This window comes from Bubalus kerabau, chromosome 3, assembly GCF_029407905.1.
Source record: "Bubalus kerabau isolate K-KA32 ecotype Philippines breed swamp buffalo chromosome 3, PCC_UOA_SB_1v2, whole genome shotgun sequence".
NCBI lineage: Eukaryota > Metazoa > Chordata > Mammalia > Artiodactyla > Bovidae > Bubalus > Bubalus kerabau.
This window is the reverse complement of record NC_073626.1, coordinates 169,765,023-169,790,275: the sequence shown is the minus strand read 5'-3', so window position 1 is coordinate 169,790,275 and position 25,253 is coordinate 169,765,023. Positions and strand designations below refer to the sequence as shown.

General features: G+C 35.9%; 1 protein-coding gene across 7 annotated transcripts in view; it reads right to left on the bottom strand.

Moving 5' to 3' along the window:
• Positions 1–25,253, bottom strand: part of AGFG1 (ArfGAP with FG repeats 1) — a 77,658-nt gene that overhangs the window by 17,278 nt on the left and 35,127 nt on the right. For 5 of the 7 annotated variants that reach the window (XM_055573657.1, XM_055573651.1, XM_055573653.1 and 2 more), the window contains exons 3-6: positions 10,669–10,784; positions 7,058–7,220; positions 5,708–5,861; positions 334–453 (exon numbers count right to left, since the gene is read on the bottom strand). In XM_055573657.1, coding sequence (XP_055429632.1) covers positions 334–453; positions 5,708–5,861; positions 7,058–7,220; positions 10,669–10,784 — 553 coding nt within the window. The remainder of the gene's footprint in view (positions 1–333; positions 454–5,707; positions 5,862–7,057; positions 7,221–10,668; positions 10,785–25,253) is intronic. The other 2 variants (XM_055573655.1, XM_055573656.1) reach the window with 1 other exon arrangement.

Here is a 25,253-nt window from a genome sequence, read left to right as displayed (position 1 = left end):
CCTTTATTTAGAGCCTAAATTAAATCAAAACGTATTTTGTGAACCTAAAAAACTATTAATACTTTTATGTCTCCGTGCGTAAGAAATTTAAGAAAGATTCATGTGCAGGAAAAGGAGAACAGATGTGAATTAGACAAAACACTAGTGTCCAGAAAAACAAATAAAGAAAAATATAAAGATTTCAGGTTTCCCCAGAGCTTTGTAAAACAGAACTATTTTAAAACCAGATAATCACAGAATTTAAGTTTAGAATAATTTTCCAAAACTATATCTACAGAGTTGTATTCTATTTTTTAAAGTAAACATTTAATCATAATGCTGGAGAGGCTCTACCTGTAGTTTGGGGCTGAAAAGAAGAGTGACTTGCTGTGGGGAAACCTCCAAAATTACTCGAACCACTAGACTGTCCAAATGCATCAAAGTTTGCAAAATCTGCATTTGCAGAATTCTGAGCTGTAAATGGTAAGGAATAATACATGTTAATGAATATGAAAACTATAAATGAAAAATATGATAAATGAGTTTAAGAATTTTATGAAAGTTTCCATGTTTCATAACTTAAAGAAAATTCATTTAGAAATCAGATTTTAAGTTCTACAAATGTTTATTTCACCCAATCGCAAGCAATTCATCAAAGGGCATCCAGTACAATGATAAATTTGTACACAAATAGCCTTCGAATGGCATCACAAATAGTACTATAAAGTGACTCTATTAAAGGAGTCTCTGAATTAACAGCACTAAATAACACAAGTTTCAGTAAAGCAGAGAGATGTGGGATACAGGATACATTTGGAAAATTGAGATTTAAAATGGTGATTCACCAGTTACATGAATCATATGAAAATGGCTTGATTACATTAAAAATTTTTGTTTTTAAGCTTGCAACTATGTTACATCATAGCATACTTTAAAAAAAGCAAGTATACAAAAAGATGGACATGATCATCAAATAAACTGAAGAAACTCGTATTTTATTAGGAGCCTGTCATTTTAAAACACATATTAACTTAAGAAACAATAAAAACTGGTAAAAATTATACCATAAATACACATCAAACCTACTGAAAAAGACCAACTGGCATTTCCCAACTGGTAACCAATCTAACAGCACAGTCCTAGGCTTCTATAAAGTTAATATGTAAGGTAAAACAAAAGACTTTTTTAAAGGCCAAAACAGATGCTGGATAAGATTTTTACAGAGGATAAGATAAGAATAAGAAGTGGTTGATATGCAGGAAAGTGAATGCTAAATGGATGAATGAAAATGAAAAGGATGTCCAACAAAGTGAGTGAGCCACTTTAAATTCCTTGGCAGGCAATTCTATTTCTAGGCAGTTTTTGTAAAACTACTACAAATGAGCATACAGCTAATGCTAATAGCTAAACAATGTATTTTTTATAATAATGAAAAATTAGAAACTCAAATGGCCAGTAATTAGGGATTACTTAAGGAAAATCACACGATGGAATATAATGTAGCTATTAAAAAAAATCATGTAAAGAATATTTAGCCTTAGACAAAATACTTACAGCAAAGTCAACAAGATAAATAGGTTAATAAATTCCAGATATATCTTCATGTGGTAATTTCGTTAAACATGATATCATGTGCATACAAAATCTGTGTTTTAGTTCAATGGAAGTAATGAGATTTCAGGTAGGTATCGTGTCCTGAACTTGCCAGGCTTTTTCAGTGAGGCTGTACTCCACTTGGGCTTTCCTGGTGGCTCAGAGGTACCAAGCCAAAAGAAGTCACTAAGCAAAAAAACTGTCCATTAACAAAGTAAAACATTATTCTAGGAAGAAAATCAGCAAAACTTACAGCATCTCCTGTAATTGCTGTTTTTCTTTTTTTAATCTAAATGGGTATGATAATGAGCAAGGGGAGATGTACATAAAGAAGATCAGACCCCCTTTTCTTACACATCTGTGCCAACCTACCACTTCTGACATGTGGGGTGCTATCCCACTTTGCTCTTGAAAACCTTTTTAAAACCAATTGTCTTGGCCCTCAAATACCACACAGAAGTACCTAAATTAAAAGACTGCTTAACAACATAAATTCTGTATTTTCTGGACTCCCTACATTACTTTGTCTGTTTTTACTTAATAAGATAAAATTCAACTTTACAGGCTGAAATTTTACTTTCCCCAAAATACATATAATAAAAAAATACTAATAGATTAAAAAATGTTTTAATTAATTTCTCGAAAAATATTTTGAAAGAAGTATCTACACCAGTTTAAATTATATATAAGGTTAAACACAGTTTACTGACACATTGCTGACAACACCATAGCAAGTGCAGTTTAGTGAAAAGGGAATCTAAGATAAGAGTCAAACAACTCCATCTTAACATAAGAAATTGTAAACCCTTGGATTAGTCCCTCATTGTTCTGGTGCTACCAGTATTCTTACTAACAATATGAGAAGACTCATTAGATGGCCTCTACTAATAAAACCAACACTATGATTCTACAACTTATAAAAAAATATGAATAATTTATCAGCTTTAAAATGCTAATCCAAAGAAAATTCTAAAAGACAAATAAGTTTATTAAGGCGAAAACAGATAATACAACTGTAAACCAAATGAAAAGAGAGCATGATATACGAAGTTCTCAAATTCAGAGTAGATTATATTCCAAAAGGCAAGTTTCCAAGTTTTTGGAACCCTTAGCTATCCGGTTGAGAACAACAAATGAAATACATCTGTCCCTTGAAGAAACAGGAACGGGTCCCTAAGCTAGTTTTGTGGCTTATAACCTCAAATATATATGACTATGTAGTCTATAATAATATATACTGAACATTTAACATATTTAGAACATCATATGGGAAAAACTTACATTTCACATGTTTTAAACATAAGGAAAAAAAATTAGTTCAATGCTATCCATTTTGCTAATCAAGTCTATTTTATCATATCTATAATTTTCCAACCAGAGCATCAAACGAACTAATCAAATACCTATTCATTACAACAAAACAGGATTTTGTAATACTTCTATCAGTTCTTATTTGTAGATACTGAATCTACTCACTGTTTTCAACAACTTTTTACAGTACATTTTAAAAATTATAAGCGTTATGGAATGAAACTCTGATAAACACAACTTTGGAATTAAACACTGATAATACAATAAACAAAAACTACTATCTAGAACCTCAAACAACTTCTACACAAAGAAATCCAGACTAAAAAGAATGTGACAAAATACTAAAGAATGCTTTTTATATACTCTTATTCAAAAAGTACGAAAGGGTCAACTTAGTTTAGAATTTAAGGTACTAAGTCAACGAGCCTGAATCTTGCCCAGAGCTGTCTTTACACTTCAGTGAGCAATACATACTCATGTAAAAGGAAAAAAAAAATAAAAATGTAGAGACCACAGGATAGCAGCCAGCAACTCTCATCAAATCCAGATAACAGACTTCATTTCATCTATACAATATTTTAGATTATTTTCATCAATTCCTAACATTTAAAGAGAGCATTTCAACAAGATTTCTTGCTTCTCTTAAAAGAATCAATATATTAGGAACCCTGAGCCCGCATTTCCATGTGGCAACAGGAGATTACAGAACATCTGCCTCTGAAAGGGGCACTGTGGTCCCTTCCACAGTGCACTACACCACTCATCTGTGTTAACTGGGTGGCAAGGCGATTGAGTTTGACATCCCTCGTATAAGATGTGACAATAATCAATGACAGTTTACAGTTTTTGTGATATGTTTATTACCAGGTAAGATAACTATTACATTCCATAGTAAATTATGTTTCTAACTGCCATGTATATTTCTGTAGAAGATGACTTTTTCTGAACATAATACCGACCCCATCATCGACACACATCCACACACGCTAACTCAGCCAGAATGTTCAAACGAAGAAGGGTAAAGACTTCTGGTTTTTAAGCGACTAAACTGTCTGTAAAAGAACAGGATTTCCTATAAAATAATGCTAGCCAGATTGGCTTATCTGAATAATTACTGTTTGCCATTAAAGGTTCCATTTGTCACATCAATTTGTTCAGGAGATCACATCAATTTGTTCAGGAGAAAGTTTTCACCCAATTATTTTTTTTTGACATGAGAATTTCAGGGCAAGAATTCAGCTATCAATGAATTTAAATCTGCAAACCATATATGAAAAAGTAAAAATTCAGAGTGCTTACAAAGGTTCTGGGAAAAGATATTTCAGATTGAACCAAGACATTGGCTTACACTTAAAAACTACGTAAGGTAAAAAGTAAAAGATGGCATCAACTATACTAGAAGGGAAAATAAATAACTAATTTTATTAGCTTTTTCTTACAATATCCATATATATTTTTTACACTCCTGGAATCAAATGAAGTAGGGAAAGAGTAATCTGAGTGGTCCTTTGTAAAAACAAAAGAACTTTAGGCTAAAAAATTATTACTCTCAGGCAACCTGACCTATTAAACTACTTCCTCACAGACATATCTGTCCTCTACTATATTTCTGTCATATGTGGAAAAGAGACAAACAATATTTAATATCTTCAATCAATCTGATAAAATCATACATTGCTATTTTTTTTAACATTTATATATTACAATTAAATAATGACAATTATTTTCAAAAAGCATTTTAAGGGAGTTATTGAAAATATAAGGGTAATCATGGTATAAAGCAGTCTGTGGAGTACATTGACTTGTCTATTTTTTTGCTAATATGGCTACATAGAGAAGTGTAACATTAATCCCCTGACCTGCAAATATTCACAAATTGCATTCAGAGACCAAACACACACACACACACACAAAACATGAAATAAGTTGAAAATTTCTAAGAGTTTGGCAGCTACTTATCTATCATTTCAAATTATATCTCAATAAGCCTAAAATTGAGATAAGTAAAATATTTATAAATTACAGAAGCTTCACTCTCTATTCATTGATTCTTCCACCAACCCTTTCAACCATCATTCAAAAAGCAAGAGGTGAGAACAGAGAGCTGGAGCTCCTGTCTGCTCAGAGAAGAACAACTGGCTTCCCGCCTGGAGGATGAAGAGGAAAGATTATTTTCAGTCTCCTGGACTTCTGCTACTTGGCTAATATAAGAAATGGAAAATGTACCACAGTCCCAACAACTTAAGCTTCCTGATTTCTTACCCTTCTCAGTATAATCTCTCTTGAGAGAAATCTTCATCCTAGGATCTCTTTTTAAAGTCAACACATACAGACACAAACATACATAAATCACACCACAACTTCCTTCTGTAGCATAGTCTTAGAAAATGTTTTTATTGATATTTAAAACAAAAATTCCTTTAATGCTTGATAGAAATGTGGCTGAAGGTTTTCTATAATTTTCCAAATTATCTCAAACAGCGTATTTTTTGATACATATATATAAAATAATTTGTACCATTATTATCCAACTATAAGCCAGGACATGAAACTGAAAGGAAAAAAAGGGCAGAGAGCATCACAATTTCACAGGTGAGTAAAAAGAAGGTAAAGTAAGTCCCAAAATACAAATAGGAAACCAATTCAGTAAGTACTGGCTTTTGTCATATTTATAAAACAGTGAAATACATACATGCAAAAATATGTCTCAAATTATCAAATAAAACTGCTTCAAAATGACCAAATGAATTCTTAATTTAGTGCTCCACATTTAATTTGATGATTATTCAAACACTGGAAAAAACTGCTAGGAAAAAACACTTACCTGCGTGACTGTTGAAATGTGCAAAGTTAGCAAAATTGGCTGTAGCTGTTGACTGAGGTGCTGGAGCAGCAAAGATGTCTGAGCCAAGATCACTTAAAAGGTCAAACTGCTTCTTTTCCTGCTGCTGCCCTTGGGAGCGACCTACAACAGGGGACTATAAACCACATATTAACTACAAAGAGCTTCCAGTTAGATTTGCTAAACGTTTATAAAACTACTTCCAATTCACCAAGCTTAAAACAGTTCAAAGATTATATAATCTACCTGTAGAGTTTTGAATAAAAAAAGGTAAAGTGAAGTAGCTCAGTCGTGTCCGCCTCTTTGCGATCCCATGGACTGTAGCCTACCAGGCTCCTTTGTCCATGGGATTTTCCAGGCAAGAGTACTGGAGTGGGTTGCCATTTCCTTCTCCAGGGGGTCTTCCCAACCCAGGGATCGAAGCCGCGTCTGCCGCATTGCAGGCAGACACTTTCACCGTCTGAGCCATGTTTTCTGAAAAGCACAAATTTTCAACATCTATGCCCATAATTATCTTTTAAGTACAGAGTCAAAAGCAATGAAGTATAATTACAGAAGTTGTTACACCTCAAGACACAAAACAGACTTGTTGCTAACAGAGTATGATGATAAGGCTTCCACAGAACAAATCTTTTATCCAAGGGAAGAGTTATAATATACTGACTTTACCCTTCTCTTCATTTTTTACTCAAAGCTTTGGTGAAAATGGAGCAATTTATCTAGCTGCCCTAGTATATGCATTTTTTAAAAGGGCGGAATTTAATTCAAATAATAACATGCTTCAGAATCATTCTTATGTAAGACAGACGTAATGCCACACAGTAACAGATTTGTCATAACTCATCTGACTGTCATGAAGTATAGAAGCATAAACTCTAGACACCAACTGCTGAAAAGACTTCAGTCTACTCAGTTTTTTAGAATAAGTTTTGTAATGCAAAGCTACCTACATTTCAATGATAAACATGTTTCACCATCAGGATGGGGAAAAAATTCTGTGCTTGAAAAATCCTTTCCTGTAAAAGTATATCACAAAGGCTATACTGTTCTAAATAACTCTGATGGTCACCACAGATTCATGTTTTACCACTATATGTTACATCTATGACAATGCTCCTGAATACCTTTACAAACTCATATTCGCAATAGCAAAACCCACAAAAATAGACACACTGCAACCACTTAACCAAGTATCTTTTAAGGTATTATAAACCATTAGGACATAATGCTACTGGTATACCAGTAGCATTATGCAACTGTCTTAATTCCCAAATTCATTGTACTCAATCCTCCTCACGTAGAAGCTTCTACAAAGACTTAAAAATGACTCACCTGACTAGGTGTGCCCTTATTTAAGTGCAGTGCTGGTGCTGAATCTCCTAAAAGAGATTTCAGTGGTTTGACCTCAGGTGTGCTGCTCGTGCTACTGGCAGAGGACCCTGAAATAGATGCATGGACTGACGCCACCACTTTGGCTTGTTCTGGTGGGACATACCTAAAACATATGAAAAGTTGAAGAGGCAGTTAACTAAGGAAGAGGTAGGGAATACTAAGCTCAAAAAGCTTAACTCTATAATTCTGTACAAGACTGCTTCGATATTAATCTTATTTGAAAACCCTCTAAGAATTGATACCATAAGAGTACACTTAATTAAAATATTCAGAGAAAAGGTAATAAAACAGCAACCACAAAACTTGCTTCAATTATTTACTTACAGTTTTTCTAAGATAACAATATTAACTGCTTTTTTAAAAAAGACTTGTAGTTCATCAAGTACTGTAAAATCATAAATAACATTTGAAAACTGAGCAAAAGGAAGGAAAAATATTTATTATGTTACAGTTAATAGCCCGAAATATAAAGGTCTATTACAAATCTATAAGAATAAGATTAACTACTCAATTTTTAAATGGACAGAAGCAATTCACCAAGAGAGACACAGAAATGAAAATATTTTTAACCTAATAAAAAATGTAAATTAAAATGACACGCATTTGGTCTGAGTATAAACTTTACAAATTTTGTTACTCTATATTAAAATACTCTGTGCCCCAGAAGTACCATTTCCAGTAACCTATCCTTAGGCAATAATTGGGTTAAGTGTAAATAAATGTATGTTACCACAGCACTCTTTAAAATTTCAAAAAAACAGCAATAAACCAAAATTCATCAGGAGAAAAATGCTTGAAAGGGTTATGCTAGTATCTATATAATACACAGCTGCTCTGTCTTGACATGGAAAGATGTTCATAAGACTTTACAGGTCTTTTAGGTTTGACTCCAATCATGTAAGTATTCATGGGGTGAAAGGAATAAAGGAAAGAGAGAGGGGAAGTGAGAATACAATGCCCATATATTGGCAGTGCTGTCTCCAGGGCTGGCATTCTTTGAAAGCTCTTGCTCACAGAATTTCTGGGTTTGGTTCTAACTACCCCCCCTTCCCCATATCACACAGATGGGAGAAGCAGAAAAGCAGAGTTTTTCTACTGTGTTCCACATGTGTGTGAGTGTGTGCTCAGTTGTGTCTGACTCTTTGCGACCCCATGGACTGTAGCCCGCCAGGGTCCTCTGTCTATGCTCCAGAATCAGAGTTCAAATCCTAGCTCCATCACTCAACAGATGTGAAACCCAGGGCAAATAACTTCAGCACTCTGTGCCTCCGAATTTTCTTCTAAAACACTAAAATATGGTTACTACGAGGTATAAACAAATTAACATTTACAAAGTACTTATACAGTGTTCTGGTACACAAGTTTTGGCTATTATCAAATTATAAAACAATCACAAACAATAAAACTTCAGTTTTTTCAGTATATGGAAGAGATGAAAACAGGAAGTTACATTTTCCAATAGTTTGGCTTATCAGTAGTGATGCCAATTTCTGAGAATAGCCAAGCCTTTTTAAAGCATAAAATCAGGTAAGAATCTTTGGCTCAAAGGCTTATGTAGTTACAAGTACAAAAGCTAACTAAACATGTACAGCATAGGAAATGAGCTCAAAAACTTGTTAACAGAATAATTTCAAAAACCCTTTAGATGACAGCACCAGCCTCAATGTCTTAAGTGTAGCTGCCCACAGTGAGGGTTTTTAGGGAGACTGCATTTGGATAATGCTTATGTCGCAGAGAAGGAAATGGCAACCCATTCCAGTACTCTTGCCTGGAAAATACCATGGAGCCTAGTAGGCTCCTCCGTCCATGGGGTCACAGAGAGTTGGACACGACTGAGTGACTTCGCTTTCACTTATGTCGCATTACAAACCCACTGCACCACCCACTATGTACATGTCACAGGTGTGCAGGAACATGAGTTTAAAATGCAAAAGTCCCAGCCTACCTGAATACTGTCACTCCCTCTCCCCTACCCACCAACTGAAGTTTGTATTTGTCTTACTCTTATTACTATTCTGTTTCTCAGGACAGAAAAGATAACACAAATTATAATAATTATTTGAGGTTTACAATTATTTGGTTATGGTCCGAATAAATAATTTTTATTATTTTATTTTGTGGCTATTATCACTAATGCAGGGATAGGGGACTTCAGGTTTTAATTCTATCAACTCTTATTCACACACGCTTTCCTCTTATCAGCTGAAGCTAAAGCATTTGAAAACCCAGCTAAGTTCTATTCAAACTAACTCTGAGCTGGTAAAAGTGAAACTTGGGAAAACGAAAAATTAGGACAAGGCTATCAAGGAGAAAGGTCTTAACTACAGGATAAAAGGTCTGGGAAATTTAGAACTAAAATGATAAAAAGATAATTTTATACCTCATTTTAAGAGAATTATTTATGGCACTATGTTTTTACTATCACCTCATCTTCCAAGTTTTTTTCTTTTTCTTTCCTGAACTAAAATCTTGCTGTTATTTTTTCTTCTATATTCATACCTAATGTTTCTAGTAATGCTGAATATGGCCCTGACAAAAATTAGTTTCCTCCAGAGAACAGTAAGAATACAAAGTTCACAGAAAATACAAATTAGAGCCACTTCTTTCTACTATGCTCATCCAGTGGAGGTGGAGATATCGCACTCATAACCACAGCAAGTATTCCCTCAACTAGAACAGTTTTTTGAAGATATTCTCTGGGTTAAAATACAGTTCCTCTGGCAAACAAGAGGCCATTACTTCTTCATTATCCCTCTATTTATGATTCTCTCTCATCTTTTTAACCTCTCAAGACGGAAAATACACACTACTGAAACTAAAATACACACACTAAAGAAATAACCAAGAATTCATCACTAATGAGTCTTAGTAAGCTGACTTAAATTGTTCTCATACAGCTAAAATGAAGAGCTCAAAGTAGCTGAACATTAGTTCTATGAATATACCCTTGCTCTGCTTTAAAACGCTTCACTAGCCACACGTACATCTGTTTTAACTCCTTTTCAAAAATTAACATCTGACAGATTTAGTTTAAAAAGTATAAACACTTCCTTCTTAACAAGGTAGAAAAACGACTTCTTGGGTGGGTAGTTTGAGCAAAGAGGGATATTTTGAGCAAAGAATTATTGTAACCTGCAATTAAGTGAATAGACTGCTTCATGAGTGCTTTAGCACAGTGCTTACTATATTAAAGAAACTAAAGAAACACATGCTAAACGAAGGAAGATTTTTAAGAAAGGAGGTTTTACATGACTATAATGTCTAGAGAAGCTAACAGGGGTAGTAAAGGTCTAGAAGGAAGAATCCCCGACTTCCCAAAAAAAGGTAAGAGGCCTGGTGGCTACTGCCAGGCACAGATGAGTTAGGACAAAGCAGAATGATTTCCATTTTATTGGAAATCAAATCCAATAAAAGCCAAAGTATAATGAGTATCTACCTACTTCCTTATTTCCTGTCTACCTACTTATTTCCTTCCTTCCTGTTATACTAATCTTACCCATAATTAATGCAATCTGGGGAGCCTTTGCTCTAAATAGAAACTATTCACTCACCATCTTTTCTTTTCATATTTTTCTTGTAGGAACTCTTTCACTTTTTGTGGATCCCTGAAGTCTGGAATTGCTGAAGATCTATCATCAAATAATCCTAGCCAAATCTGTTTACAGACCTTTGGAAAGAATTACAAAAACAAAAGTGTTAAATTCAACATCTTAATGAAATTTTAAGAGATAATTAAGATTCATTCAGAAAGCTAACCTACTTTAATTTTAATAATATTGCTTTCAATAGGATATTAATCACAATGAGCAATGAAGAAGCAACAAATGAAGGAACTAAATTTATTTTAATGTTATAGCATGCAATAAAGTCTTATCAACAGCATCACAAAGACCAGCTCCTCAAAGGGAAATAAATAGTGAAACGGGATCTAAGAGGACCTCAGACTGTTTGATCTTAGAATAATCATAAACTGTAAACCATTAGCAAAGTCATGTAACCTTTATGAACCTCAGTTCCTTCACCCCATAAAACAAAGGAATTTGATCAAATTAATCTCTTAATTAATTGATTAATCAAATTAATCAATCAATCAATCTCTTAAATCCTTGACAGGTTTAAAAATCAACCAAAAAACAAATAAAAAGTACTATAATCATACACAATTTGCTTTTAAAGTATAATATAAGAAAAATACAAGGCAGCTATGACTAGCTTTATAACTGCCTCCTCTACTTTTTTCCCCCTAATGGCTAAAAAATGAGAGAGATTATCTAACTTTTTAGTAAAAATCAAAGAAACAAAATGATGCAGTACTCAAATAGGATACAAAGTATAAAGAGAATTGTACAGAAAAAGTTGATACGGTGTGCTTCATCAAAATTTAAAACTGTTGCTCTTCAGATAAGGCAAGCCACCAACTGATAAAAGGAAGTTACAATATGTTGAAGAGTGGATAGAAAATTTGAACAGACACTTCATCAGAGAAGATATACAGATGGCAAATAAGCAGCCCAAGATCACAGGCCATGTAGAAAATGTAAATTAAAATAATACTGAGCCCCACTACACAGACACCCATACAAACCACCAGAATGGCCAAACAAAAAGACTAAACCAAGACAAAGCGAGGCTTTTTTCATGAACTATATCAATCAGAAATGTAATGGAGCATAAGTTCCTGCGTTTGATCCCCAGGACCCACACCAAAAAAAAAAAAAAGTAATGGAGAAAGTGCTTTATGAAGCTTCCCCTAGAAGAATTTTCCTTTTCTCCTCTAAAGACCATTGTTTAACTCTCTTGTGCCAGTAAGTTTTTTGATACAGAAGAGTTATTTCTGGACGTTCTTATAAATAAGTGTATTATTATTGAAATAGTTGGTGTTTTGACAAGTATTTATTACAATAATCCAGAAATAACTACTCTACCCACCTCAAGCTACACAGAATGCTTATTTCTGAAATAACAAAGGTTCTAGCCAAAAAAATAAAAAATGACTGGCCATATCATATGCTGGTGAGAATGTGGAACAACTAGAACTCTCAAGAATGTAAAAATGGTACAATCAGTTTGGAAGATAGTTGGCAGTTTCTTAAAAGTTAAACATATATCTACCATGCAACCCAACCGTCCCATTTTTAAGTAAGTACTTAACTCAAGAATCATAAAGGTACATGTCCATGCTCAGATTTGTACACAAATGTTCATAGAAGCTTCATTAACTCCAAACAGAAAACAACCCCAATATCCATTAACAGGTAAGTGAATTAATAATTTTCGAATATTCAAGTTAGATACTTGAATATTTGGCAATATAGATACTTTATTTGGCAATAAAAATGAACAAATTATTGACACAAGAAACTACGTGAATAAACCCTCAATTATGCTGATTGAGAGACATCAGAACCCCCTACAACAAAGTATACATAGTATGTATACCTGCATAGTATACGTATTATGTAATTCCATTCATTTAAAATTTGAGGAAATGTAAACTTATCTATGGTGACAGAATGCAGATCAGGGGATGCACTACGAAGGAGCACAACAGTATTCTTGGGGATGATGAAAATGTATGTTATCATGTTACTATAATGATGGTTCACATATGTCAAAGCTCATTAAATTGTACATTTTAAATATATACAATTTATTATAATTACTTATTCCTCAGTAAAGCTCTAAAAAACAAGTCCACAAGTTTCCAAAATTATATTACTTTAAAGAACAACACTGTGAAAAGAACACAGTATATAACTTCCAAAGCTTGACAAAATTTTGAGAAATCAGAGATGGAAAAGCAGTATCCTTCTCTAGCTTACCTGCATGCTCACTGAAGTAGATGCAGGAGAAACAAAGACAGGAAAAAAGCAGTCACCCTTCTCCTCTCCTACCATGTACCCCAAGCATGTTTCAGAACAGCATTTCTTGTGGTTCCTTACTACTCTGGGCTCAATACAAATACTATAAAGTCATTACTTAAGGCAGTACAACAAACACAAAGGTAGTCTATTATAAAAACATTTCAGTGGAAAAGCCCAAGAAGCGCAAACACTCAGGAATGGTAACGCAACTTACGCCACAAGTACTATATAAACTCTATTAGAGGACCAGCTTCTCTAATAAATACTTAGCTACTTAAAAAAAAAAAAAGATCCAAAAGGGTACCTGCACCCCAATGTTCACTGCAGCAGTGTTTACAATAGCGAAGACATGGAAACAACTTCAATGTCCATCAGCAGAGGAATGGATGAAGATGTGGTGCATATGTATAAAATGGGACACTATTCAGCCACACAAAGAATGAAATAATGCCGTTTGCAGCAATATCAATGGACCTAGAAATTATCATACTAAGTGAGGTAAGTCAGAGAAAGACAAATATTATACGATATCACTCATATGTAGAATCTAATTTTAAAAAAAAGATATAAATGAATTTATTCACAAAACAGAAACAGACTTACAGATACTGAAAACAAATTTATGGTTACCAAAGGGGAAATTGTAGGGGAAGGGGGAAAAAATCAGGAGCTTGGGATGAAGACACACACACTACTATATACACGATAACCAACAAGGATCTACTGTATAGCACAGGGAACTCTACTCAATATTCTGTGACAATCTATGTGAGAAAAGAATCCAAGAAAAGAAAAATACGTATGTGTGTGTATAGAATCATTTTACTGTACACATGAAACTAACACAGTGTTGTAAGTCAAGTATACACCAAAAAAATTAATACTTTTTAAAAAGTCCACACGAGACTCTTCTCAACAAGAAACCTATAATGATTCTCCCAAAATGTAATTTTAAACTTTTAAATTCTATGGCTTTAAAATTACATTTATAAAGAAATAACTGGTAGCTCCTAATTCTTTTATTTAAAAAATTTCCAAGTGAGAAAACAAGACATTTGCTCAAAGACTTATTAAACTGCAATTGAAAGCATTAGCTTAGGATAATTTATGACATTTAGTCTTTGTATTCCAAAACCCCTATTAACTAACGCATACAGTTTTTTAAACTAAAAACAATTAATGAATAGCAAATAATACAAATACAAACAAAAAGGAGATGGGTTAAAGACAGATCATATAGTTACTGTCTTGGCACTCAACATGGTAACACAGAGCAAAGATAGAGTGCCTGATGACAAGTTCTATAGATACCTGAATTAGCAGCCTGTCACTCAGGGCTTCCCAGGTGGCAACAGTGGTAAAGAATCAGCCTGCCAATGCAGGAGACATAAGAGATGAGAGGTTGATACCTGGGCCAGGAAGATCCCCTGAAGGAGGGTATGGCAACCCACTCCAGTATTCCTGCCTGGGGAAAACCATGGACAGAGGAGCCTGGCGGGCTGTAGTCCATAGGGTCGCAAAGAGTAGGACACAACTAAAGTGACTTAGCACGCACGCATGCACAAGTCACTCAAAATTTCATACTAACTGCCGGAGGGTCTGTTCTTTCTCCCTGACAGGTCAAACTGGTAGGCAAAATCATGAAAACTCACTGCCTCGGTCCACCACAAATTCATGCTATCTTACTATCAAAGCTCCATGATGTTGTTGTGTGTAGTCACTCAGTCGTGTCCAACTCCTTGCAGTTCAGACAGGCTCCTCCATCCACTGGATTTTCCAGGTAAGAAAACAGGAGTGGGTTACCATTTCCTTTTCCAGGGGATCTTCTGGACCCAGGGAATGAACCTGGGCCTCCCGCATTGCAGGCAGACTCTTAACCATCTGAGCCACCAGGGAATCCCTTGACACTGATGATGTTGTTAGTCAGCTCTTATTTCTGACTCTGCTACCCTGCAAAGGCTATTTCCTGTATTGCTCAAAATTCTAGCTATACCTGCCACTCATGGCAGTTGATTTCTTATTCAAGTGAAGTGACTCTCAAAATGGGATCCTCCAATCTCTTGGACTTGGCAGCATCAGCATCACCTAAAAACTTATAAATGCAAATTTTTAGGAGCCACCCAAGACCTGTGAAATCAGAACCTCTAGAGGTGGTATGCAGCAATCTGTGTCTTAGCAAGCCCTTCCAGTGATTGTGAAATAGGCCAAAGTTTGAAAAACAAGCCTTTAGTAAAATCTAGGCCAGCAGATGGAAACTTCCTTCCATACGAATACTATATATAGTTTTCAGCATTTCTCAAATTTACTTAGCCATTAAATCTTTTCCTGGGCAAGATTCATGAAACAAAGACAGTATTCCAGAGATACAACTGGGAAAATGTCACAGTCCTACCTCCTTTTGATCCATTCACATTTTAATCCCTGAAAAAGTGGCTTCTGCTCCTATCATTCTCCTGGAAACTGCTATTTCAGGTTTGTAGATCTTCTGATCGTGAACCTATCGTGAAGTTGCTCAGTCGTGTCCAACTCTTTGTGACCCCATGGACTGTAGCCCACCAGGCTCCTCCATCCATGGAATTTTCTAGGCAAGAGTACTGGAATAGGTTGCCATTTCCTTCTCCAGAGGATCTTCCCAATCCAGGGATCGAACCCGGGTCTCCCACATTGCAAGCAGACGCTTTACCATCTGAGCCACCCAGGAATCAAAACGCTGCACACAAAGTTCTCTTTTGTCCATGTTTGTTTTGGCTTTTTTTTTTTTAAAGAGTAAAATAATGAACACCATCAACTGAAAAGAGAGGGTTTCTGAGTTGAAGGAAAAATGAGAGAGTGAATAAACTACAACTATCAGACAGCACTAAGGTTGTTTTTTTTTTTTTTTTTTTTTTTTTCTCCATAGTGAGGAACACCCAGAGAGGTTCACAGAGTTACATGGAGAAGAGAAGAGGGAGGAGGTAGATAGAAGTGACCAGAAAGAGAAGAGGGGGAATCAAAAGAGGAGAGAGCAATCTAGCCAGTAATCAATTTCCTATGTGCTCTCCAGAGTCTGGAACACTGAGAGAGGTTCATGGAGTTACATAGAGAAGAGAAGAGGGAGGCAGGAGAAAGAGGTGGCCAGGAGGAGAGAGGGGAGTTAAAAGGAGAGAGACCAGTCTAGCCAATAATCAGTTACCTAAGTGTTCTCCACAGCCCAGAACGCCCAAAAAGATTCACAGAGTTGGGTAGAGAAGAGAAGGGGTAGGGAGGAGATAGAGGTGACCTGGGGGAGAAAAAGGATAATCAAAAGGGGAAGAAGGCAATCAAGCCAGTAATCACACTGCTAAGTAAAAATGGGTACTGAATATTGGATTCTTAAAGGTACAAAATTGATGACAAAAATCAAAAGGCAAAGATTAAAAATCTAGAGTAGATGTTAGACTCTCAAAAATACAATATTAAAAAAATCACAAAAATGATAAAAAATGTATTTATGAAATTCGCTTTAGAAATAGGGTGTGTTTTTTTGCAAGGTGATAGGTTACAAAAATGAAAATTAAAGGAGTAATAAAGAACTTTAAAAATTTTAAAAATTGAAAAATTAAAAATGGATAATAATAAAATATATCTAGGAGATTTCTGGAGATGTTGAGGGCAGTGTGGGGTCAGTTCAGTTTCAGATAGTTCCTTGTTCACACTTATACTTCTTTAGGTGTTTAGGCCCCTTCCAATGTAGTCAGTACTAACTCCGGGGTTTTAATCCGTTGCACCTGTAACTTCCAGAGCAGTTCCCTCTTCTTTGTTAATTTTGGCTTCCTCTGTTTGCAAGCCTCTTCAGTGTCTAATTTCTGCCCTGACACAAGCGGGCGGAGGTGGCCACTTATTTAGGCTTCAAAGGTTGTTGTTGAATCACGTGAATACACCGGGATTCTTGGCCCCCGGAGGAGAAGAATTCAATCCGGGGCCAGAGACGAGGCTTGATCGCTCAGAGCTTTTGTGTAATAAAGTTTTATTAAAGTATAAAGGAGATAGAGAAAGCTTCTGACATAGGCATCAGAAGGGGGCAGAAAGAGTACCCCAGCACTAAGGTTTTAAGGTACAGGTATTTAAAGCGAAATTAGTCAAAACAGTTTTATGTTTTCCTCCAGGCTCATCTGGCTGTTTAGGTACAAAGTAGGTAGAGGGCTGGCTTTAATCAGGTAAAATACAACAGGTGTTAAGGGAGTGGTTATAACAATAGACCTACAGACCATGGAATCAAAGCTAGGTTAAGAAAAACAAACATGGTAAGAATGATGCACAACAAAGAAATTTAGCATCAGTGGACTGGAGGTCTTAATGGTTATCCCAGAACTGTTGGAGTCAGAAATTAGAGGGCATGAGCTGGGAAGAGAGGAGCAGTGGTGGTCAGAAAATAGGACACTTACACTTGAAATCTAAGAATACAGTTACTGATATCTAAACTACAACAAAGGATTCTGGACATAAATAGCCAAAGAATTCAGGAGGCTGAGGTATCTTATGTGGACACTGGGACTGCCAGAAATGATTAGTAGGAAAAAAATACTTATCATGTGAAATATTAAAACATATACTGAATGAGAGGGGCTGACTGGTATGACAGAGCATGTGATAAATTCTACTGACAACAACATGGGGCTGGGGGCCTTGAAACATCACTGAGGACAAGGAGGACACATGAAAGCCATCATTTAAAAGGCTTCATACATGATGAAATTCGTTTTGATGATCTCTTTGGGGAGATGGATAATTAGTTTTAATTACAGAATAATATGGTAGGTGTGGCAGTTATGAGCCTAGTTGAGGAAACCAGACTGCCTTAATGTGAATACCAACTCGGGTGGGTAGAGAACCTGCTTCATTGAGATGCTGGAAGAGTTAAATGAGTTAATATGTTTTCCACTCAGAACAGGTATATATAAGTGGATTTTAAATGGCATTAGCTATTATTATTTTGGTGTCTAGTCTCTTATGTGGTTTGCAGTGGAGTGTTATGGGGTGACAAAGTAAGCAAGGATTGGAAAGCAGAGGTCTGACCAGAAACGCAGCAAACTGTGGGTCTCTCATTCCTGCTGCAGACAGAATCAAAGTGGTCTTCATGGAACAATCACCCTCTCTGAACTTCTAGAACACTTTGTACCTCTCACAAGAAACTTACCACAAACTGCCCTGTATTAGGATTACTATGTGTCTCATCTACTTTTGAATTCCCCATAATGCTGAAACAATGGGTTGTGCCATACTAAGGGTTCAGTAGCCAGGTTGATAATACTTAAAACCAGACCTTATGGAAGAATTAAACATAAAATCACAAATCAACCAACGGAATAAATTCGTGAAACTGTCAGAATAATTTTCTCCCTTATTCTACTGCTAATCCACTTTAGAACCGCAATCATGATAAACACTGAAAGAATCTAGAATATAAAAACGTATATTTATCAGTCAGGGTCGGCCTTAGGAAACAGATGACACACTCAATTTGGGTAATCTGAGAACTGCAACAGAGACTGTTTAAAGCCGAGGCAGGCTGTCAGGAAATCACCAGTGAGAGTATAGTGTCCCAGGGTTATTACCAACAGCTGCTGCTGCTAAGTTGCTTCAGTCATGTCCGACTCTGTGCGACCCCATAGACGGCAGCCCACCAGGCCCCTCTACCCATGGGAGTTTCCAGGCAAGAGTACTGGAGTGGGGTGCCATTGCCTTCTCCGTTATCAACAGCAGGGCCTGCCTATCACCACCTACTGGCAGCAAAGGGAGGAGGAGAGGAAGTGGTCACAACCTTAACTTGATGGGAGTTTTGACCTTCAATGAAGAGGCAGCCAGGCTACAGAAATCCCACACTAAAGAAGTTAAGAAAGTAAATATCCTAACCTTTCCCTTCTTCCTTTCTTTGATCTGCTAACAATGTTCTCCATCAGTTAAACCTTTCGAGGAGACAAGAAAACCCACTTGTGTACCCCAACAAACCAGGTGCTTGGAAGACATAACAGGGTTAAAAACTAGGGCTAGAAGGGCAGATGAAAGATATGCAGCACTGCACGTAAATCACGTAATAAATACATGCAGTGCAAGCAACTTAACAATTCTTAAAATCAAAAATACTAATACTAATCAATACTAATAAATCAAATACTAATTCTCAATTACTCACATATAAAAGAGTTAAGAAAACAGTATTGCATCAGGCAAAGAGATATGACATGTTATAGTTTTATAATCCCCTCAAGGACAACAAAATAAAGAAACCTGCTGCAATGGATACTGACCTTTATTCAGACAACCCCAATATTTTTGTAAAATAGATACAAAGAATAAACAATGTGACATGACTCTACCTATAACCTCTAGGTCCAAATATACAAAATAAGGAAAATACAGGAAGATGTTCTGGAATTACAGAAACTTTTGACATTAAACCAATCTACATATATCAACTAGAGTTCAGTTTTTGGGGGTTTTTTTTTGCCCCTTCTCTCCTCAGTAGAGAGAGGATTACTGCCTCCTTCTGTTAAGATACAATTACAGCAATTAACAATACTACCTATAAAATACAGGAACAAATAATAGGAGACTTAAAGAACTGAAAAATTCATGAGCATAATATCCACTTTTGAGGAGCAGAAAGAAAAGATTAACAGAAATAATTATGAACAGGAAACACTGAAACTCTCTAGTGAGTTACCATGGATCTACACAAATTCTGTCAGCAACATATCATTTTGCCCTAAAGGGGACAGAAAATAAGGGTTTGGGGGGCCTTAGTTTGTCCTAAAAACTCACAATCAGAAAAAATATACTTCAAATATGTGTCATGACTTAAGTTAAATACTAGGAAAAAAAACTACATTATTAAAATTTCCTATACTCACCCTGACTATATGAGCATGACTATGCTAATATTTCTAACAGGTATTTCTCAGTAACGGCCTATCTATAAAGGATTTATACAAACTAATAATGCCTAAAGAAATAATAACACTATCCATATGCCTTATGTAAAGATACAGATAGTCCGGCATTTATATAAGTGGTATATTCCATCTTAAAATTTGGTTTTAAAAAATCTTTTAGCAAGAATTAGAACATATACACCTGAGTCACTGAAAACAGGCACACACAAGCCCTATGTGCAGACCATCAGGACACGAGACTTGTGAACCAAATATCTAAATGGGTAGGTGCGGGAGTATCAGATTAAAGGCATCGAATCCAATTTATTTAATCCCAGTTTGTTGTTGTTTTTTAATTTAAGCAAAAACTACCTTATAATGGCTTCCTCAGCATAGGAATCAAATTCTTGGTCACGACCTATTTAGGTCCCAAAGGATCTAACCCCTGATTAACTCTCCAAACTCATCTTACATCATCACTCTCTCCAGCCATAAAGTCTTTCCTGACCACCAATTCCAAAGGGGCAAATTCCCCACACCAAAATGCATATAATATTATCACAATGTATTATTTATTTCATACCCTTTATCTAACTTTTAAATGTAAATTTCACATGGCAGGTGCCTTCTCTCCAATTCATCACTCTTTATTTGTATTCTCAGTGCCTGCCAAACACAGAGTAGCCTCTAAATAAATATCTGGTGCATGAATGAAAGCAACCTCCTAACAGCCATGAAATATAAGTACAGTAGAACTTTTTTTTCCCCTTTGTTCCATCTGAAATACACATGCTGACCTAGAACATTAAGTGTACCAACTTATGAATAAGTAATAAATATACCAAACCAAATTCTCAAATCAAATTTAGGCCAGATGTTAACAAATTATACCTCTCAGGCTAAATCTGGCCTATAGCCTGCATTTACAGCTGAAGTTTCACTGGAACACAGACACGTCTGCTCGTTTATCTATTGTCTAGGGCTGTTTCCTGGGTAGCTGTAACAGGCACTGCATGATCCAAAAGCCTAACATTTACTATCTGGCTCTTTAAAGAAAACGTCTGCTGACCCCTGAACTACGTGCAAGACCCCTGGACTTACTATGATACTACCCCAGTATCCAAGAATAACAAAGATTTAAATAAGACAATAAATAAAAGCCCGTTTTTGAGGTATGAGTTAATGTACATGGGGAATAACAGGGATGAAAATAAAATGAAAGAAGTCTTTCCCTGGAGGAAGAACTTTCCAAGAGTGAGGACTATCTAAGGGCCAATTTATTATATACACCCACTCACTTGAGAATAACAGAGAGAGATTAATGGGTATTTCACACTTATTCTCAAAATAACTGATAATCACAAAGAAATAGAAAAAAGAAACAAATACTAGGACACCAAAGAGAAATCAAATGAAGTAGAAAGACCAATAAAACTTAATTCCAAGCGTCTGTGGGTTGTGAAGGAGACCAAGAGCTCTACTTCAGACACCTACAGTGGAGACTAAGTAAGTAAGTCAGCGTACAAACCTCACAGCACACTCCATGCCCTGTTTCATTTAATGTTTCAAATGTCAGAACCACATTCCAGGTAGGCTGCAAAGAATCACAACTCATCCACATTTGATCAGATAAAACAAGTTTACTCAAAGTGAACAGTAGCTCTTAAAAACTTTATGGGAACCTGGGCTGCAAACAGGAAGTCATCCGGGGCCTAGGCAGTCTGATTACCTGTTTCCTAAGGAGAGTGAAAAAGTTGACTTAAAACTCAACATTCAGAAAACTAAGATCATGGCATCTGGTCCCATCACTTCATGGCAAATAGATGGGGAAAGAGTGGAAACAGTGTCAGATTTTATTTTGGGGGGCTCCAAAAATCACTGCAGATGGTGACTGCAGCTATGAAATTAAAAGATGCTTACTCCTGGGAAGGAAAGTTATGACCAACCTAGACAGCATATTAAAAAGCAGACAACAAAGGTCCATCTAGTCAAGTCTATGGTTTTTCCAATAGTCATGTATGGATGTGAGAGTTGGACTGTAAAGAAAGCTGAGCACCGAAGAATTGATGCTTCTGAACTGTGCTGTTGGAGAAGACTCTTGAGAATCCCTTGGACTGCAAGAAGATCCAACCAGTCCATCCTAAAGGAGATCAGTCCTGGGTGTTCATTGGAAGGACTGATGTTGATGCTGAAACTCCAATACTTTGGCCACCTGATACGAAGAGCTGACTCATTTGAAAAGACCCTGATACTGGGAAAGATTGAGGGCAGTGGGGAAGGGGACAACACAGGATGAGATGATTGGATGGCATCACTGACTCAATGGACATGGGTTTGGGTGGACTCTAGGAGTTGGTGATGGACCGGGAGGCCTGGCGTGCTGCAGTCCATGGGGCTGCAAAGAGTCGGACACGACTGAACAACTAAACTGAACTGAAGCCCTTCTCCATGCTCCCACTCCCTGCAAATACATAGTTTACACACATATGTCTCTTCCCTGCTCATGTTTAATCTCAGCACAATTTTTTTTTTTCTGTTTCCTTATTAACATTGCACATGGCCCGAATACATACTGCCTTTTTGGTTAAGTGACTTATCTTTCCAGTCCAGCCTCTGTGAACCTTAATTCAATTTCATAAAAGAGAGAGGATCTGATTAGTCCCTAGTCCCTAGGTTTAGGCATCCAATCAGTTGTGTGTTTTGTGGCTTTCCCAGCAGAGGGAGCCTTCCCCCATTTCTTACTTCAGTAAGGGGAGTATGAGCTTGGTAAGCAGCCCCTACCTTCTAAACCCAAGTTTATTCATAAATGTAATTTGTAAACTATAAACAGCTTTATAAATATAAGATTCATTATATTAGCCAAGGAAAGTAGTCTGGAGAAAGACTATCAACTGCCCTATTTTATCAAACTAAGATGACATATGTAACTTACCCTGTATGTGTAACAAAACAGTCACCTGTCTTTTTTTATATGTCTTTAAAAGTTTCCATGTTTTAGCTAGCTAAATTTATCAATTTTACTTTTGTGATTTCTTCCATTGCTTTTAGTCTATAAATTCCTCATAGGTTTAAATGTTAAAATATGTAGTCAGCTATTTTTTATTAATTTTACAGTAATAACTGCTTTTGTTTTTTGATGTTACCTACAAGTGTATACATCCTTAAACACTATCATTTAGTTTATTAGTTATAAAATAATCTGTTTTACAGAGAAGTTGCAATTGTGCTGGAAAGAAATCCCATAAATGCTCTTTACCCACAGTCTAACATCTGCTTTATCATTCCTCTCTCCGAAAAAATTTTTGGAACCAGTTAAATTATAGAAGTAAACCTTTTACCTCTAAATGTGTATCTCCTAAAAAAAGGACATTCTTTTATATAACCATAACACAATTATCAAAATCAGGAAACTAACACTTCATAATATTATCTAATCCAAAGACTAACCAATTACCATAATAGTATTCGTTAATAGCAAATGGGAAAAGTTCTCCCAGTACAGTATCCGTAACTGTCTTGTTTCGTTAGTCTCCTTTAATCAGGAACAGTTTCTTAGCCTGTTTTTGTCTTTAATGACCTTGACATCTCTGAACAGTATAAGCCAGTTATTTTATGTTTCTAAATTTAGGTTTCCTCATAATTAAATTTATGTTATGCATTTTGGGAAGGAATACCACATCAGTGATGTTGTTTCCTTCCCAGCACGTCATATTAAAAAGTACATGATTTGTCCCATTCCTGGTGATGCTAACTTTAATCACTTGGTTAAAATGATACAGGCCATGGGTCTTCCCTGGTGGTCCAGTGATTAAGATCGCACTTCCACTGCAGGGAGTGTAGAGTCCATCTCTGCTCAGGGAACTAAGATTCCACGTGCCACACGGTGTGGCCAAAAAACAACTGCAAAACCAAAAAAAAAAAAAAAGATATAGCCTAGATTTTTCCATAGTAAAGTCGCTATTTTTCCCTTTAATGAATATCTTGTCGGGAAATACTCTGAGACTACTATTTTTATTTTTATGGCTTTCTTTATGGCTTAACTAAAATTTTTCTGAAATTTATTTTGGCATACCATGTCAGTTAACATTTTAACTGACTCTACATTAACTGAATAACCAACTCCTTTCACACAAGACTGAATTTTGTAATAACTTCATATACATATTTACTATATTTACAGGTCTAGTCTACCATGCCTTCCACTAGTTTCAGATTGCGGTAATTAATGACTTCAAGTTTATATTACAAATTACTTCCTATAAACAGAGCTATATTTAGTATCTACTAGAGCCAATACTATTTACTCTTCGCTTCATAAATTCTTTCCTGCTAGTTTTACTTTTTTGATCTTTGAATAAACTTTAGAATCATTTCTTAAAAAGGTAAAAAAAAAAAAAAATTCCCACCAACGTTTTGGTTCCATTTGTTCTAAACTTAATTTGTGAAGGCTCTTAAAAGCAAAGCGTTCTTATTCCCTAAGACAGTATGAATCTGATAAGCAAGTTTGCCAAGAAGGAAAAATTACCAAAGGTTTATGTTTCTCTCTCTACAGAGCAAGTTTTACATTTTTTACATTCCTAAAATATAATAAGAACACGGAGGTAAGCAAGGGAGTAGAATGGGCAAGACAGTCTGATATTTCATTTAGAACTGAAGATTAAGAAGTTTTATTCACTTGTCCTACGAAGTAAGAACTGTTCTCGGATTATCAATGGTTTAGGGACAGCACCAGCACCAGAGGGCTAACTCCAGCATGAACACGACTCACCCATTGTTCAGCTTCATCTAAGGCTCAATGATAGCAATTGATTTAGATGGACACTCTATTGTCTGGTTGTCCTGGTGACTGAAGGCATGCATTTGCCAGGCAGCTGACTAAGGTTGGGAATGTAGCTGTTGGCAAAGGAACAGAGAGATGAACTGGGCCAAATGCAGAACAAGTCTCTGAAGTAAGCTTGATTTGTACCATATTCTACATAAATTAATCATGAGAAGAAGAAATATTTAGTTTTCTTGGAATATTTGCAAATAGATGGTTCACAGGTTAATATAAAAAGAGGAAAAGGAATACTCAAAGTCCTAAGTAAAAATGGGATCTGCAGAAGTAGTATAAGTTATAAATAGGTTTCCAAAAAGATTACCTAACTGTCCAAAGGGGACAACTGAACATCAAGAATAACTGCTACTGACCAAAATAAATAATTTCACAGTGATACACACACACACATAAATACCAGCTACTCATTGTTACAGATGTTACAGAACTAACTCATTTTGAAAACAGCTAAATATTGAGAGGGCTTCCCAGGTAGCGCAGTGGTAAAGAATTCGCCTGCCAATGAAGGAGACATAGGAGTCAGGGGTTCGATCCCTGGGTAAGAA